This window comes from Elgaria multicarinata, chromosome 21 (assembly GCF_023053635.1).
Source record: "Elgaria multicarinata webbii isolate HBS135686 ecotype San Diego chromosome 21, rElgMul1.1.pri, whole genome shotgun sequence".
Lineage (NCBI taxonomy): Eukaryota > Metazoa > Chordata > Lepidosauria > Squamata > Anguidae > Elgaria > Elgaria multicarinata.
In genome coordinates, this window is record NC_086191.1 from 1,619,676 (window position 1) to 1,637,934 (window position 18,259).

Consider the following 18,259-nt stretch of genomic DNA (forward strand, 5'->3'; position numbering starts at 1 on the left):
ATGCCCCCTCCCCCACAGCTCTTGAGGGCACATCTAGATGTCCTCTGGATTCTACAGGAAAGCAAGGCTAGCCACACCCCTTTTGCCCTGAGGGAGCAAGGAGGGCTTCCAGTGTGGTCGGTATTAGTAAAGCACTGATAGAATGCCCAGCGCACAGGCGCACGGGGGGGGGGGGCGGGGGCAGGAGCAAGAGAAGGGCCAACTCAAGGGACAGGGAAGAATTGAACCCCTTTTCCCCCTGAGCATATAGCAGGATTTGACATTCCAAAATGGGCTACTTTGAGAGAGTGTTGTGACTGTCTCCTGACACTTTCTTCTGCCTTCTTCTTGACCACACAGAAACCTCTGGAGAAGAAACGGCGGAGGAAGCCCGGGGAGTCCTGGGAGGCTCTGTCACTTTCCAGCTGAAGCCTGCAGAACAATTTAGAGGCATTTTCTGGCTTACAAATAGTAGAAGCGACAGTTTTGATACTTTTGCTGTTCTGTCACCCAGAAAGCCATGCGAACTCCAGCTGCTCCTCCCAACATTTCTTGGGCGACTGAATGTCTCTGAGGACTGCAAGAGGTTACAAGTCAGTCACCTAGTTCAAGACGACTCAGGCACATACAGGGCACAAATACAGAGAAGTCCAGAAGAAGAACCATTAAGGGTGACCTTTGGCCTGCAGGTTTATAGTAAGTATGATTCCACCTTTTCATTGTGTTTGGGATGGGGGGATTTCTCCTTTGCCCCAGGGCATCATGGAGCAGTTTTAAATGCCATAGCTTTGCATTCCTCTCCTACCCCTCCAGTTTCATTTTGGAAAACTCAGGAGATGCACAAATAAGAGTTTTTCTAGAGACTCAGTTTGGGCAAGATAGAACCATTTCTGACTGTGGTGCCACAACTTTGGAATTTTTTGCCCTACAATGATCTATTTCAAAGAGGCTTAGTAGAAGACAGTGGTGCATTTTTAAAAGGACAGTATTTGATCAAGAACATCTTACACCAGTTCTGATTAGGGCTGACCTGGCTTAGTTATAATCTACAGATAGACTAGCTACAGTGATCCATGCTCTGATAATCTCTCGTTTGGATTACTGCAATGCGTTATACGTGGGGCTGCCCTTGAAAACGGTCCGGAAACTTCAGCTGGTACAAAACAGGGCAGCACGGTTACTAACAGGGACTGGCCGGCAAGACCACGTTACGCCAGTCCTTTTACAACTTCATTGGCTGCCAGTCCAGGTCCGGGCCCGATTCAAAGTGCTGGTATTAACATTTAAAGCCCTAAATGGCTTGGGGCCAGGTTATCTGAAGGAACGCCTGCTCCCATATGGACCTGCCTGGACCCTAAGGTCATCCTCTGGGGTCCTTCTCCACGAGCCCCTGCCAAAGGAAGTGAGGCAGGTGGCTACCAGGAGGAGGGCCTTCTCTGCTGTGGCACCCCGGCTGTGGAATGAGCTCCCTAAGGAGGTTCGCTTGGCACCTACGTTATATGCTTTTAGATGCCAGGTGAAGACCTTTTTATTCTCCCAACATTTTAACAGTCTATAAATAAATTTTAACTTGGTGCTTTAAATTTGTAATTTTGCATTGCTGCTGTTTTTATCCTGGTTGTGCTTTTATATTGTATTTTATATTATGGTTTTATACTGTTTGTTTTATACTTTGAATGTTTTTAATTTTTGTGAACCGCCCAGAGAGCTCCGGCTATTGGGCGGTATAGAAATGTAATAAATAAATAAATAAATAAATAAATAAGTCACAAATCATATTGCAGTTTTTCACCAAGCAGGATATTCCACTATGAAAGCAGTATATAAAAGGCAGGAGCCACACTATAGCGGTATTGAAGTGCACTGACAACTGTTGGGGCCCACTGACACACGCCGTGTACTGCTTTCATACTGCTTTCATAGGGTTAGACCCTGCTTGGCGTGGATGTGTCCTGGGCCCCAATAGTTGTCAGTGCACTTCAGCACCGCTATAAAGCAGTAGTGTGGCTCCTGCCTGAGCTGGGACAAAGGGAGCTATTTGGAACATGGAGGTGGGGAGAAGAGGCAGGGCAAACACTTTCCTTAAGCTGCTTCTTTTCCTTCATCCTCTAATTATTTGTAATCCATTTCATTTGCCTTTCTGCTAATTAGCACTGTTTTGTACATTGTATAACCCACCCAGAGCTTTTGACTGAGGCGGACCTGACCGTCCGCTGTGACAGAGGTGGGAATGGAACTCTGCTGCAGCTGAACTGCTCCACAGGGCCCTTGGAAGACGGCGTGGAATTCAGCTGGAACTCAATCAGCGAGGGTGACCTCAGCTCCTCCGGGAGATCCCTTTCCATCTGGTACAACTCAGAGGACCCCGATCGGAACATCACCTGCACAGCACAGAACCCTGTTGGCAGCGCATCCAAGACAGTGTCCTTGAAGCAATGTTGGAATGGTAGGGGTAAGCTTTTTCTCTCCTTGAAAGAGACCTAGGAAGGCGGCTCTCCCCTCTCTCTAGGCTTTTAGGCTAGTCCCACAATACCTGTTTGTGGACGGAGTTCAAAGGGGGCAAACCTGGAGAAATGGAAGAGCTGGAGAAAGTAGAAACAGCAGTGGAGGCTTGTGAAACAAATGTCACAGTTGAGAAGGAGTTCAGTTGGCATAATGTGTAAGCTGCTCCAGGTAAAATAAATTGTGCAATACACTTTTGGCAACTGGTATGAAGTGTGGAAATTGAGCACAACTGTATGTCGTTGCTGATCATATTTGCACAAATTATTCTGGGTGTTCAAAGGGAGAGAAAAATATTGACCATTGACCATCTTACTCAGTCCTATGTCTGGCTCTTTAGATTTCACAAGGCGTTTTCCCACACGTGTAGCAGTAAGGACTAGAAACTTGCTTTTTTTAAAGGAAAAAAGTAATGCTGAGACTGTCCAGATGCTGAATTCTTAATCTACTCACAAATTCAGCCCTTGCACGATATAGGCACAAAAGACACCCAGCTGTGATAATAAATCCTGCCTGGCAAGATGTGGTTTCCCAACAGATTTTTAAAAAAAGCGGCACGGAACATTTTCCAGTGTTGCAACTTTGCCTGATCTCTGCGTCTTTCTGATCTGCTCACTTGCTCTCTGCCCATCAGCTCAAGCTGAGCAGCCAGTGAAGACACCTGAGACGCAGCCCACCCCGGACAACGGTGAGCTCCCCCCTCCCCCCATCCTTTATCGCTTGCACCCCTTTATTTAAACCTTTGGACATTTCCAGGCTACAGAGGTGTCATTTGCAGAACAGGGAACCCGATACACGACGCAGAGCAAATCATTTTGACGCAATGCCAAGAAAAGGGGAAGGAGGGAGAAAGCAAGTTTTTTTTTATTTTTAACAAATATTTCTTGGCTGCCTTTCAGGGCAGAAGACCTCTCTAGGTGGCTTACAGCAATGAAAAATATAAAAACAGTTAAAATATTAAAAGCAGTAAAAACATAAACACAATAAAATAGCAATGAAAGCCCACAATAAAACCACCAGTAACAACAATGGCAATAGCAGTAATAATAACCGTCATATCGAGAGAAGGCTGCAGTAAAATAATAAGTTTTCAAAGGCCTTCTTGAAAACCTGCAGTGGCTGACCTGTTATGGCAGCTTGTTCCAAAGGCATGGGGCCACCGCAGAGGAGGCCGAGTCACGTGTGGTCAAACTGCTCTTATGGCCAATGTGACTGGTAGGAAAATTTCTTCCTCTTCCCAGCTCAGTCAGATGTGGCAAAGTTCCTCCATCAAGTCACATCTCGAAGGAAATTTTGCATCAGATCAGCATTATCTTTGATACCCCAGAGGAAGGAAGGAACAGCAGAATCACATGTTGTGGGTGGGAGTGGATCAGTCACATGAAAAGCACTCTTCACAACAAGCCTGACTGAATTTGCCAGCAAGCTTCAGAACGTCAGAAGAGCACCGATGCTGGATCAGACCAAGGGTCCATCTAGTCCAGCACTCTGCTCACCCAGGCCACAGCTCGACCTAAGGTTTATCCTGGGATCATCCAGGGTTCGCCCCTGCCTGAGCACTGGATCCCCTGTGTGTCACCTAGATGAACAGGTTTGACCCCTGGACAATCCAGGGATAAACCTTAGGTCTAGCTATGGCCACAGTGGCCAAGCAGTTTCTTCGTTCCCACCGGTACTCACCATCTGTGTTCACTATTAGAAGGAGTGATGCTTCTCAGATGCTTAGTGTTACCTGTGAACCCAGGCAATAGCTGCTTCATACCTGTCTCTGACCTATTGCTGTCCATCACTGCAGCCCTCTCTGTGTCAGTCCCCTGTATGTGTTTGAGGTCATCAGCTATAAAAAAATAAGCTCCTTGTGGATTCAATGTATGAGATATAGTTAAGATAGAAGGAAGAAATGGCTACGGGGCGGTATACAAATGCAATAAATAAATAAATATAAATAAATAAATGGATCTGATTATTGTGTTAAATGTAATTTTTAGAATCTTTGTAAAGAACAGAGAGAAACGATGTATTTGTCTGTGGATTCAATGTATGAGATATAGTTAAGATAGAAGAAAGAAATGAATTTGATTATCGTGTTAAATGTAATTAAGGAACGAGAGAAGATAGTTCGCATTTCTGATATGCAGAAAGCCGAAAGTACACCTTAACCTTGCATGTTTTTTATTGTATTTCAGTGTGTATTTTACGTTTGTATTTTTGTTTGTGTTTTATGTAATGTTTTCGTGGTTTGTATGTATGTCTATGATGTTTGAAATAATAAAACTTTAAAACTCCAAAAAAAAACAAAAAGGCGGGGGAGGCTCCCTCTGCCCCATGTGCACACAAGAGGCCAGGCTGGGTCAGTGGGTCTCCCATTCAGCCCCCTTGGCTCTGGTCCCATTCATGATGATAGCTGTGGCTGGGCAGAGGAATGCCTGTGTTAGCTTCACCCCACAGGACTGCAGGAATCAGAAGATCAGACTGATGCAGGGAATGTTGGGCGTGTGATCCAAAATCCTTTGCTAGACTGACCAGCCACTGGTGGACCTTCTCAGAGCTGGCCGTTTTGAAAGCGGCCTTCCTTTCAGATCTGCCAGCTACTTAAAATGTGAGGGTGAGGAAAATGCTGATCTATGCAAGTCTCTATCTTTAAAAATCCTTCTGTGCACACTTCCTGTCACAGGGCAGAATGTGTGAGGAGATGTACAACAGCCAAAGTGAAACTAAAAGGCTGCAAACGGGTTAGGGGGCCACAGGCATATATATAGTTCAAGTTACAGGAAGCTGGATTCCGGCTGGACATCAGGAAAAACTTCCTGACTGTTAGAGCAGTACGACAATGGATCCAGTTACCTAGGGAGGTGGTGGGCTCTCCCACCCTAGAGGCCTTCAAGAGGCAGCTGGACAGCCATCTGTCAGGGATGCTTTAAGGTGGATTCCTGCATTGAGCAGGGGGTTGGACTCGATGGCCTTAGAGGCCCCTTCCAACTCTACTATTTAAATTTAAGTTAAATTAGGTGTTAAAATACTGAGAAAATAAAAATGTCTTCAGCTGGCAACGAAAGGAGAACAATGTAGGCGCCAAGTTGTTTTTCCAAAACCATCCAGTGATATTCCAGGGTGTGTGTGTGAGAGGCATGCTATTCAAAGGGGGGAAAGACTATTTTTAAAAAAGAAATTTGCAAATGTGAACAGTGGCAAGTAGTTTCTGAAGTGCCCCATCTCCCACATGGCAGTGATTTAGGATGTTCAATGTCTTTGCATCTTCACCATCTCTCTCACCACACTCAATGCAAACTGAAAGAATTATGTCCCTGCATAATCTTATTGTGGTTGACTCATGCACACGTAGGACAACACAGACAGCTAAACATAGCTCTGAATGGGATTGGTACGATCTCATAGAATCATAGAATCATAGAATAGCAGAGTTGGAAGGGGCCTATAATAAGGCCATCGAGTCCAACCCCCTGCTCAATGCAGAAATCCACCCTAAAGCATCCCTGACAGATGGTTGTCCAGCTGCCTCTTGAAGGCCTCCAGTGTGAGAGAGCCCACCACCTCCCTAGGTCATGGATTCCATTGTCATACTGCTCTAACAGTGAGAAAGTTTTTCCTGATGTCCAGCCGGAATCTGGCTTCCTTTAACTTGAGCCCGTTATTCCGTGTCCTGCACTCTGGGAGGATCGAGAAGAGATCCTGGCCCTCCTCTGTGGATTAAAACCTTTCAAGTATTTGAAGAGTGCTATCATGCTTTAGGGTGGATTCCTGCATTGAGCAGGGGGTTGGACTCGATGGCCTTGTGGGTCCCTTCCAACTCTGCTATTCTATGATTCTATGATCATATCTCCCCTCCATCTTCTCTTCTCCAGACTAAACATGCCCAGTTGTTTCAGTCTCTCTTCATAGGGCTCCAGCAACATTTCTTCACAATTCTGTTACTAACACTGCCATGACTAACACGGGCTCTTGCTCTTTTTCAGGAATGAATTCCGGACATTTGTCAGAGGCAACGATCGCGGGAATTGCAATTTCTGCAACAGCTGCAATAATAACTGGAATCGTTGCAATTGCTCTCTGTCTGCGGCAGAAGAAAAAAGGAGGTACAAAGGGAGGGCTTCATTCAGCTGTGTGCGCCGTTAACCAAATGCCCACGGAAACTACACCAAAGATGAGCCAAGGAAGTGATCTTTCCTTTCCTCCTCATTGTCAAAAAAATAAGAGCACCATGTACATTGATGGTGCTATATAAATAAATAATAATAATAATAATAATAATAATAATAATAATAAGAGATTAGCCAGAGCAGCAGAGAGAAGGTTACTTCCATATTAAAGACAGATTGTTATTGTTATTGTTATTATTATTATTATTCCCCTTCCTCTGTTGTCAAAGCATAGATTGTACGTTCCTTCAGGTTGGGCTCTGTGTTTTTGCTTATTTTTATTTTATTTTATTTTATTTACTATTGCATTTATATCCCACCTTATGCTCTTTAAGTGTGCTACATGCATCAATGACACAACAACAACAACAAAATTTTATAAAGCCCTAAAACTCTAAAGCATGAGCTGCCTTTTTAATAGGCGGCATCCTTACCTAACAATCCCCATCACATATAGAGATGGCGGGACTTATCAGCCTGGACTCACCTCTCCTCTTCCATTCGTTTGTCTGATCCTAATTCAAGTCCCTCTCAGCCCCTTTGTGTATTGGGTGAAGAAATATTTTCTATCTAGTTTGCATGAGGATCAGAAGGTGCTCTGCTAGCCCTGCAATTGATTGATTGATTGATTGATTGCATTTTTATACCGCCCAATAGCCGAAGCTCTCCCAACACTCCTGGGCCTTTAGGAGCTGTGTGTTTTGCAAATACAAGAGACTGATCGTGTTGTGAAGAGCTTTATTTGCTCATTTCTGCAGAACAAGCTGCTGCCTAAAGACATAAGTGCAAGCTGCCTAGGTCTTTAGCCTGGTCAGTTGGCAACCCTACTAGGGATTGATGTGCCAACAGCCCTGAGCGTTATCTTCTTTATTCACACAGATACAGAAACAGGAAGCTAAGCTGTTTAAAAACCCCAGACCAGAGGCACTAAGAGTGTAGGGTGACCATATGACCGGATTTGACCAGATTTTTTGGGTTTTGAGGGGCAAATCCGGGAGGGGGAGGGGAAATCCGGATTTTCCAATCTTCCCCAGACAGCTCTAATGGGAATTAACAAAAATGCTTATAACTCCATCATTTTTAAAGATAAAGACATGAAACTTGGCATGATGGTAGCTCTTAGGTAGGGCTTTAGTCATACCAAATTTGAAACAGATCCGTTCATTGATTTTTTAGGAATTTTTTAAAAATGGAGGTTTTAAAATTTTTATTTTTAAAATCATGATTTTTAAAGATAAAGAGATGAAACTTTGCACCATGACAGGTTTTAGATAGAGTTTTAGCCACACCAAATTTGAAACAGATCCGTTCATCCATTGATTTTTTAGGATTTTTTTTTAAATTGAGGTTTTAAAATTATTATTTTTTAAATTGTCATTTTTAAAGATAAGGAGATGAAACTTGGCACCATGATAGGTTTTAGGTAGAGCTTTAGCCATACCAAATTTGAAACAGATCCGTTCATCCATTGATTTTTTTTTAGGATTTTAAAAAATATTTTAGGTTTTAAAATTATTATTTTTAGAACCGTCATTTTTAAAGATAAAGAACTGAAAGTTGGCAGCATGATAGCTTTTAGGAAGAGCTTTAGCTATCCCAAATTTGAAACAGATCCGTTCATCCATTGATTTTTAGGATTTTTTTAAAATTTGAGGATTTAAAATTATTATTTTTAAAATGTTATTTTTAAAGATAAAGAGATGAAACTTGGCACCATGATTGCTCTTAACAAGGAATTTAGCTTTGCCAAGTTTGAAACAGATCTGTTCATCCATTGAGTTTTAGGATTTTTTAAAAAGTTCAAAGTTTTAAAATTATTGTTTTTTAAAACTGCTGGAGCCATATCCTTCAAACTCAGGTTGTCAAACCTCCTCTTTGGGGTGTTGCACATTGAGCAGTTTCAGCCCTTGGCATTAAGGGGATCTCCAGTCTTTAGGTAAGAAGTCCTGGGCAAGCAGGGCACCTTTCCTGTTGCAGATTTGGTGTGCAGTCGGGTACCTGATGCTCAGCAGAGGCAAGGCATCCACAAATCAAAATGTGGGAAAGGAGAGGTCAGTCAAAGCAGCCCACAGGGCAAAACAGAATGGGCCAGAGGCCTTTTCCTCAAATTTCCACATCATGGGCGATGAAGGGTCATCTTTAGAGAAAAACTCTCACAACCAACAGTAAGGTGCCAGTTGAGAGAGAGGCTCTCTTCTTTGCGGATGCCCTGTTGCTGCGAATGTTGGAACCTGGCATATCATTGCTTTGCTTCACTACCACTTCCCTTCCACTTCGCTTTGTACACTTGTGAGCTAGGCTCTAACTCTTAGAGACAGAGTTAGACTGAAGACACAACTCAGAGATGGCTGTAGCTGAGCCCTGAGAGGCTGCTGTACCACACAGAGCCTTTTTAAGAGTGTCTCAGAGTCTAGTTTTGGTGCAGGCAGAGGCGGCTGGCGGAGGTTTTTAAAAAAACAAGCGTCACCGGATGCAACCAAGCTATAAGTTGTTGCCCTACCCCCAGCCACAGGGTACAAGTGCACAGCCTGGCTGGACCGTTGGGAGACTTTGGCAAAGAGAGAGGAGGGTGGGGGATTATTTGAGGCTGGAAATGTTGGCAGGCTGGCATAAGGCAGAGAGAGGCTGAAGGCAACCCAGATGCACCTGTAGCTTGGCCCTGAGGCTGGCTTGCCACGCAGAGTGTTTTAAGAGTGCATCAAAGTTGTGCAGGAGGAAAGGAGGTGGAGGCGGCTGGTGGCAGAGGTTTTTAAAGTATTGGGCAAAAGGCGGGATATAATAATAATAATAATAATAATAATAATGATGATGATGATGATGATGTAAGAGTCACCAGACATGACCAAGCAATAACCTGCAATAAGCAATATCTCAAGCCACAAGTGTGCTGCCTAGCTGGACCATTGGGAGACTTTGGGGGAGAGAGAGAGAGAGAGAGATTGTTTGAGGCTGGAGGCTTTGGTTTGTCTGCAGTGACTTAGAGTTAGAGACAACAGAGGCTGCACAGACAACCCAGAGACACCTATTGTAACTTAGCCCCATGGTGCTGGTATGAAACGCAGGGCATTAGGAAGAGGGTCTCAGAGTTGCATGTTTGTCCAGGAAATAGACAGGAGTTCGAAGTCTGGATGTGCGAAGTGGTGCCAACGCACAAGCCTTGAGAAGCTAATGTATATAAGTGAGAAGTGTGAATGGGCAAAGTAGTGTTCACTGCCACAACACCCACCCTAATGTTAGAGTAGAGAAACTTGTGACAATTATACACAAGCTTTTTTTAAAAAAATGAAATTAAAAAAAGCCAGCCAGCCAGCCAGCCAGTGACAAACCCTGTTAACAACAACAGCAGCTTGCAATGAGTGAAGATACAGTCAGAAAAGATATTTGAGGGAAGGGGAGAATGTAACACACAGAGCATAGCAAAACCTTCAAAGTACAGCAAAACCTACAAAAGTAGGAGTGAGTGAAGTTAATTTCAGATACATTGAATCTCTCACTTGTTCTTTATTTCAGTGATTTTAACATTAAGATGTTATGTAGAACACATTTGTCTTAAAATGTGACATGTGACCAAGGCTATGTTCGGGTGGGCACGCCCCCTTGGTGCTGGACATGCCCCCTTGGGGGGCAACCATGTTGTCCTCCTTTTTGGTTTCCAAAATATGGTCACCCTAAGTTAAGATATCTTTGTTCTGCTCACTTCCTGTGTTACAGTTTCCCCCCTTCTTTCCACAGGGGCCCACGTGAGCAACCAGGGTTCTGCAGGCAATTCAGGTAAACAGCCCCCTGCTCTTACTGTTTGTACCTGCCTCCACCCCTGGGTACAGCGAGCAGCCGCTGAAGAGGGCAGCAGGAAGGGTCATCTCAGAAGAGGATATTGAGTAGAGCTAGAAAAGAACAGCCTCAAAGCTAAGAGGGCCTGCAAGGGAGGGCCCCAGCAGCTGTTTCCTTTAGTTTAGGGTGGGGAAAGGCCAGCAGCCAGGTGTGGCGGAGCAGGGGATACCCGGCAACATGGTAGACTCTGCCAGGCAGAGGTTTATAAAATGATGTGCGGCATAGAGGAAGTGGACCGGGAGAGATTTCTCTCTCTCTCGCTCTCTCAATACAGTTTCTACCCAGCGGAGTCACACAGTGAAATTCACTGGCAAAAGATTCAGGACAAACAGAGCACATGTGCTACAGGGTGCATAATTAAGGCATGCAGTTCACTTCCCCTGACTCACTGGGGTGATGGCCACCGCCTTCGGTGGGTTGAAAGGGGATTGGGCAAATTCCTCTGTCACTGGCTATCGCTGCTGGTCACAACGATGGCTGTAAGCACCCTCCATGGTCAGAGACAGTTTGCTGTCTCTGAAATACCAGTTTCTGGGGGGATAAACAGCAGGGGTGGGAGGGGTCTGGTGCTTTCACACCCTGCTTCTGGAGGCACCTGATTAGCCAGATTGTTGGGCTTTTCTACACGAGGTTGTTAATCCGCTGCATTTACTTTCACTTTTATGTGCTACACGTGGAATATTTCCTGCTTTTCCACAACAGGTCCCCTAGGTGGCACTGTGGTGTAGCAGAATAGCACAAACGCACACAGGGAATCATGCTTTCTTTCGCTTTCATAATTAAATGCTGCATTTTCCCTGCTCTAAAGAAAACTGGTGGAAAGTGCTGTTTACAAACAGAAGCGAAAGTGGAGGGTCACAACGTCATCTAAAGAGCCTGTGAACAACCATGAGTAGGGAATGATGCTCGCACAACAAACTCCTCCTGTAGAAAAGCTCTTAGTCTGATCCAGCTGTGGTCTTCTGAGGTTGTTATTACCGTATTTCTTCGATTGTAAGACACCATCGATTGTAAGACACACACTAATTTCAGTACCACCAACAGAAAAAAAGCTTTGATTCTAAGAATAATAATCGCACCCGCGATTCTAAGACACACCCCGTTTTTAGAGATGTTTATATGGGGGGGGGGGAAGTGTGTCTTAGAATTGAAGAAATACGTTATGTGTGGCTTTACTAATTGCGGAGAAGAGTATTGCAGCTTTTCTTCTCCATGTATAAGAAGCTGCACCTGTCCAGATTTCCTCTCCAGCACAACAACTACAGGCCCCCCTTTGCATTGTGGGTGCTTCCGGACGAGGCTTCTCTGGCTCTTCATTTACTGAAGTTTACACGGGGGATCCAGACATTGTTTCTTCTACTGCTTCCTACCCTTCCCCCCCTAAATGCAGAAAATCTGTTAAAGAGAAAAGTTGTGCCACATCTTCTGATTGCTAGTGCCCGAAGCTCCCCGCCTGGGGACAGGATAGCCGGGCAGTTGATTTACACCAATTCTGTTTCAAAGTTGCAATCACATTTCTGCTTCAAAGTTTAGTAGACATGATTGGTTAAGTAGGGCTTTAACCACAGGTTGAAATTTGTCTCCTGATTACTTGGCAGGTGCATGATGCTACAGATCCCTGAGTGGCATAGGGGGGCTTCTGCGCCCCCCTCCTCTTCCCCCCTTGCTGTCTTTCCCCAGAGCTGGCTGCAGGGTTGTGTGGGCTCTGGGGCACAGGACGATGTCCACGCACACCATTGTTATGACTCCGTGCTCATTGCCTCCCTCTCCCGCTGTGCTGCTCCCGCGCTTTGTCCCCCTTTCTTCCCCCCCCCCTTTGTCATAGCTCTGCCGAAAGGAGCGCTGTGCAGGGCTCTGGTACCCCCACCCCTGCTCTGGCTTGCAGCTGCAAGTGTGTTGTAGGTTTTTAGTACTCTCTAAGCCCGAAGTTTTCATTCCTGGTGCTTGTTGCTTTTATTAATTTTTGCTCAAGCAGTCTGTTTTATTGTTGAAAGCTGGCTTGGGAGGGCTCTCACCCTGAAAGGTGGCTTAGAAATATTTTAAATAAATGAATAAATAACATTGTCAGTACAAGTGTCAGACTAGGACTGGAGAGAACCGGGTTCAACACACTGCTCAACTCTCTGGGCAACCTTGAGTTAGTCCACTGTTTCTCAGCTTAATGTACTTCACGGGGTAAGGATAAAATGGAGGGTGGGAGAAGACCTAGGAACCATTAAGACAGAAAGTAGTCCTCCTCCTCCTCCTCCTCCTCCTCCTCCTCCTCCTCCTCCTCCTCTTCTTCTTCTTCTTCGTCTTCTTCTTCGTCTTCGTCTTCTTCTTCTTCTTCCGTTGTACTTTCAAATAGAGGTTTCAGCCTCTCTGTCAGCCACCCATCTGCATTGTCCAGTCCTCTACAATGGCCCACTGAGAAGGAGGCGATGTTATGGATGAAGGATGTGGCGGTACGTATGACTTCCGTTCCCAGTGGGCCATTGCATTGGTCAGAAGAATGCAAGCGGACTGCATATTCCAACGCGCCTTCAACCAGGAGCAAAGGTTCCTTTGTGGCTGGGTGTGGGGGAGAAGGCAGAACAAATCGCAAAACCCTCGGCCACCTTGTCTTATAATAGTAAGCCCCCTGCCCCCACCAAAACTATAGATTTCTGTCTCCCCCACTTCCGCCCCCAAACGTGCCCAGTTTCCAAATGCCCTTTCCCCCCACCCCCCAAATTGCTTGAAGTGTGCTGGGCTCATTTCCTCTCAATAAATGTGTTGATCATTGTGAGCAGTGGCACAGTCGACCTACAGAGGTTGTGGGTTCTCCATTTCTGAAGGTTTTTAAGAAAAGGCTGGACAGCCACCTCTCAGGGATGGCTGAATTGGTTTTTCTGCACATTGCAGGGGGTTGGACTAGCTGATCCTTCTGGTCCCTTCCAACTCCACCATTCTATGGCTCCTTCACTAGACACACCCAGGAAAGAAAGTGGGGGGAATATCACAGCCCTTGACCTGCTGAACTGATTTCCCTTCTCAATGGATTTTTAATTGTTAATTTTGATAATGACTGTGTTAAATTTTATATATATTTTTGTATTGCCTATTTCCTTAACTTCTTTGCTACGTCATGGGTTCTTCAACCTCCACATGTGATCCTCTCTGTTAATTGCAGTTTCTTACATCTATAGTTTATTTCCACATTGTGAATATTTGCTTATGTTTTTTAAAATATATTTTTGCTATTAAAAAAATATTTTTGTAATAAAAAGAAAAAAAGAAAGAAAAAAATATAGGGGCAAAAGAGGATCATGGTTTTCCAGTGACAGGAATCCAAACATTGCAACAGCTGGAACAGATGTTCTCCTTCGTCTCCTTCAAAACTGACTCCCCCTCCATAAAGCTTTTGGCACAAGTAGTTAGTAGGGGTGGGGTGAAATTTGCTTGGTTCACATGATTTTACCTAATTTCACACGTTCGAACCAACACGCAAGGCAAAACATGGTGATCTTTCTAAATTCCCACTTCTCCCAGTTCTACAATGGAGTTTCCCAATCAAACATACATAACTTGGGAGAAAGTCCACACTAAAATGTATATTAGCAAATGTAACATTTGCAAAATGCAGATCAGGGAAGTCGCTTGCAAACAATGTGTACGTTAGCCAAAATTGTGTTCAAAAAATGCCTGTATTACGAGAAATGAACACAAAAATATGTACAACTTTTCATGTGAACTTAAAAAAAAATGTTTTGGACTAACTGAACTTAACATTGGTAAAAATCTTGACGTTCAGAACAAACTAGATTTAATACTGAAACATTGAGAAACTGAGAGAAACAAGAACTGACCAATTGATCCCTACTTGAAATGAAGCTTATAACGTGTAACTGAATTAGAGGCAGGCCCTTCCCTTAGCTAACCGAAACTCCATGTCCCTCCCTTTCCTCCTCCTGTGTCAAGTTTTGTATTTCACCTCTGATCCTTTGTAAAACACAAGCACAGTGTTGGCTCTACATAAACAGCTCTTTCCAGTATCATTACTATCATGCTGTCCTTACTGCCAGTGAATTAGGTGTTAACAAATCTGGCTGTGCCTTGGCCTGAAACCAAACAGCAAGCATAGAAGTTTGGGGTGTGTGTGTGTGTTTGCTTTTGTTTTTGACATCTGACACAACTTCCTTCGTGTTGCACTGAGGCTCAGTGGGGCTCACAGGGCTTCTTTAGATGAAAGGGAAATTGCATTTGCTTACCGGTGCTTTGCTTCCTGTGTCTCTTGCACAATTGTAATAAGCTGAATTATATGGGAGGAGAGGGGCCACCATGTGGTCTGTAACTGAAAACTTCTCCTCCTCACAGTATTGAATGGAACAGCGTCCTCTAGTGGGTGTTTTGTAGCACAATTTACATGGCAGGAAATCCTGAGATATTTCGGAAGAATTGGGATATCCAAGTGTTTTTTTTTTTTAATGGAATAATCGGGGGAAGGAGCGAGAGATGTGTAGGAGGTTCATGTCATTGTCAAACTTTCGTCAGTGGCCAGTGAGGAGCGTGCTATAAATGAGTCGTTTAGAGAAGCCTGCAGTCTTGTTACTTCACTCCTAACATGTTCTATTCCTGCCTTTTGCGGGAACATGCTGAAGGACAATTCCCATCATCATTTGCCATGTTGACTGGGGACGATGGGAGTGAATGAATTGAGTGAACACATTGCATATTATTTATTTATTACATTTCTGTACCGCCCAATAGCCAAAGTTGTCTGGGTGGTTCACAACAACAGCAATGCAAGTTTTTTTTTTTTTCAAAAGGAAGATATAACTTCCTTTTTAATTAGATAAAAAAGTACATTTTAAAATAGGGCCAGCATAATTTGGAGTTTCAACACATCTGGAGAGCTTTACTTCTGGAAACTGAAAGAGGACATTAGAAACGGACATAATTTTAGACTTTGCATCTGATCTTGGCTCAAACCATGAGGCTTCTATGTATCTCAGTTGGACAAGTAAACATCGCCACACCTTGCAGAGGGTTCGTGGGGGGAATGAAACCGCGTGGACCAGCTGTGCGAGTGCCCGCATCTCCTTAAAATAAAACCTGAAACAGTTTGGCTTCTTCTTTGCACCTTTTTATAGAGCTTTAAAAATAAAATAAAATTGCTCTTCCTTTGTGCATTGTGCAATTTGGTAATGTGGCTACAAGCCAGATAAGGCACCCCTTACTCTGCCATTGCAAAATCTAGCAAAGATAAAACCAACAAGGGAAGGGGCCAAGGATGCAATCCATGAAATGGTGAAAATGTGAATACTTACAATTTCTGCTATTGGGTGGTATAGAAATGTAATTAAATAATTTTTGTGCACAAATGACAATTACACTGTGAAGTACAGTCAGACGCAAAGGCCTGACTCTCAGTTCTGGTGTACAATAGGGTGACCATATGACCGAATTTGCCCGGATTTGCCCGGGTTTTTGATGGCAAATCCGGGAGGGGGAGGGGAAATCCAGATTTTCTTTCAAAGAGCAGCTCTAATGGGAATTAACAAAAATGCTTATAATTCCATCATTTTTTAAGATAAAGGCATGAAACTTGGCACAATGGTAGCTCTTAGGAAGGGCTTTAGTCATACCAAATTTGAAACAGATTCGTTTGTCCATTGATTTTTTAGGATTTTTTTAAAAATTGAGGTTTTAAAATTATTATTTTTTAAATCGTCACTTTTAAAGATAAAGAGATGAAACTTTGCACCTTGAAAGGATTTAGGTAGAACTTTAGCCACACCAAATTTGAAACAGATCTGTTCATCCATTGATTTTTTAGGAATTTTTTTTTAAATTATTATTTTTAAAACTGTCATTTTTAAAGATAAAGAGCTGAAAGTTGGCACCATGTTAGCTTTTAGGTAGAGCTTTAGCCGTACCAAATTTGAAACACATCTGGGGGCAGTAGCAAACCCTGTTAACAACAACAACAGCTTGCAATGAGTGAAGATACAGTCAGAAAAGATATTTGAGGGAAGGGGAGAATGTAACACACAGAGTACAGCAAAAGCTTCAGAGTACAGCAAAACCTACAAAAGTAGGAGTGAGTGAAGTTAATTTCAGATACATTGAATCTCTCACTTGTTCTTTATTTCAGTGATTTTAACATTAAGATGTTATGTTGAACAGATTTGTCTTAAATGTGTGCTGTAAAATCAGACATGTAACCAAGGCTATGTTCAGGTGGGCATGCCCCCTTGGTACTGGACACGCCCCCTTGGGGGTGACCATGTTGTCCTCCTTTTCGGTTTCCAAAATATGGTCACCCTATTGTACAAAGAACAACCAAGCTACTGTTTTGCTAAGTAAATGAACTATGTATTGTGGGGAAAATAGAAAGAGTCAATTTCTGCTGGACTGAATTTGTGTGGGCTCTCCCACACTAGAGGCCTTCAAGAGGCAGCTGGACAGCCATCTGTCAGGGATGCTTTAGGGTGGATTCCTGCATTGAGCAGGGGGTTGGACTCGATGGCCTCGTAGGCCCCTTCCAACTCTGCTATTCTATGATTCTATGATACAGGAAACTGCAACTAAATTTAAGAGGCTGGAAATATTTAATGCGGACAATAAGCAACTGAACACATTTCTGGGTTCCTGGACAAGGTATTTATTCTCTCTAAACTCAAAAATGTACTGAATTTAAAATGGATGGGAATTACTGAGGGGGACCTGGAAATTGTAGTTTCCCAGGATTCCTTGGTTTAGTTCAGGTGGACAATTTGTTGGCCTCCAAATATTTTGGACTACCATCCCTTCATCCTGCATGCTCACTAGGGCTGATGGGACCTGCAGTCCAACAACATCTGAAGTGCCACATGTTGCTCACCCCAATTTGGCTCCAATTTGGCGACAATTAATGATTTCAGGCTGGTTTACATCTGAATGGTAAAACATTTATTTGTTGTATTTTGTGTATGCAGAATTTTGGCTGCCACCCTCTTCCTCATTTTGGATGTTGATGTTTTGTTTTTCGTGTGAAATAATAATAAAAAATGATTAAACTGCAAAGCTTACTTGTTGGCTCTTTCTGCTTTTATTTGCACAAGGGTTTGCAAAGACCCGTCAGCTTGTTAGTGCTACTTTTCTACTTGTGCTTCCTGTGTTTAACACCATTTTAAAATCAAGCCATTCAATTTGCTTTTTCTAATGAGTAATTATCACAATAACCACTAACATCGTCTTGTGGCAACATAAAGGTTATTTGGGCATAAACCTTCATGGACACTTCATTATATGCAAATAACCCAGAATTCATGGTGTGGTTGCGGGTTGGGGAATCGTCCAGGAACACAGAGGAAACAAATCAAAGGTCCGTCTCTCTTTGAACAGAAGTCCTTCACTTGGAGGACTGAATCATGTATGTGGCCAGATTATACAGGAGGGTGTAACTTCTGCCTGGAGTAGACAATGATCACAGTCTGTGGAATTTAGGCTGTATGCCTGGGGCAGGGATGGGGGGGGGGGCTTTTGCTAATGTTACTCTGAAAAAAGGCATGAAGACTAATGGTATTATAGAAGTGAGCAGAGTAAAGGAGTCTCTGAATGGGATTGAGGCCCATTCAGTGAACCCCCATGATTTTTCTTTGCAGAGCCCAAAGACTGCACGACTGTTTATGCCCTAGTTGGAAATGCTTCTGAGGTAAGTTCTGAAGAATCTAAAGACATCACAGGATTAACCACACCAAAAAATTGCATTACTCAGATGTACCTTCATCTATTGTGGTAAATTGTTGCGAACTGCCTAGAAAATATCCACTATTGGGTGGTATAGA

At 43.6% G+C, this 18,259-nt stretch overlaps 1 protein-coding gene across 3 annotated transcripts in view; it reads left to right on the forward strand.

The window, feature by feature from the left end:
- The window catches only part of LOC134412184 (SLAM family member 5-like), a 42,915-nt gene that overhangs the window by 13,693 nt on the left and 10,963 nt on the right, over positions 1-18,259 (forward strand). Inside the window, exons 2-7 of one of the 3 annotated variants that reach the window (XM_063146016.1) lie at positions 340-675; positions 2,162-2,431; positions 3,116-3,169; positions 6,456-6,575; positions 10,371-10,409; positions 18,077-18,126. In XM_063146016.1, coding sequence (XP_063002086.1) covers positions 340-675; positions 2,162-2,431; positions 3,116-3,169; positions 6,456-6,575; positions 10,371-10,409; positions 18,077-18,126 — 869 coding nt within the window. The remainder of the gene's footprint in view (positions 1-339; positions 676-2,161; positions 2,432-3,115; positions 3,170-6,455; positions 6,576-10,370; positions 10,410-18,076; positions 18,127-18,259) is intronic. The other 2 variants (XM_063146017.1, XM_063146018.1) reach the window with 2 other exon arrangements.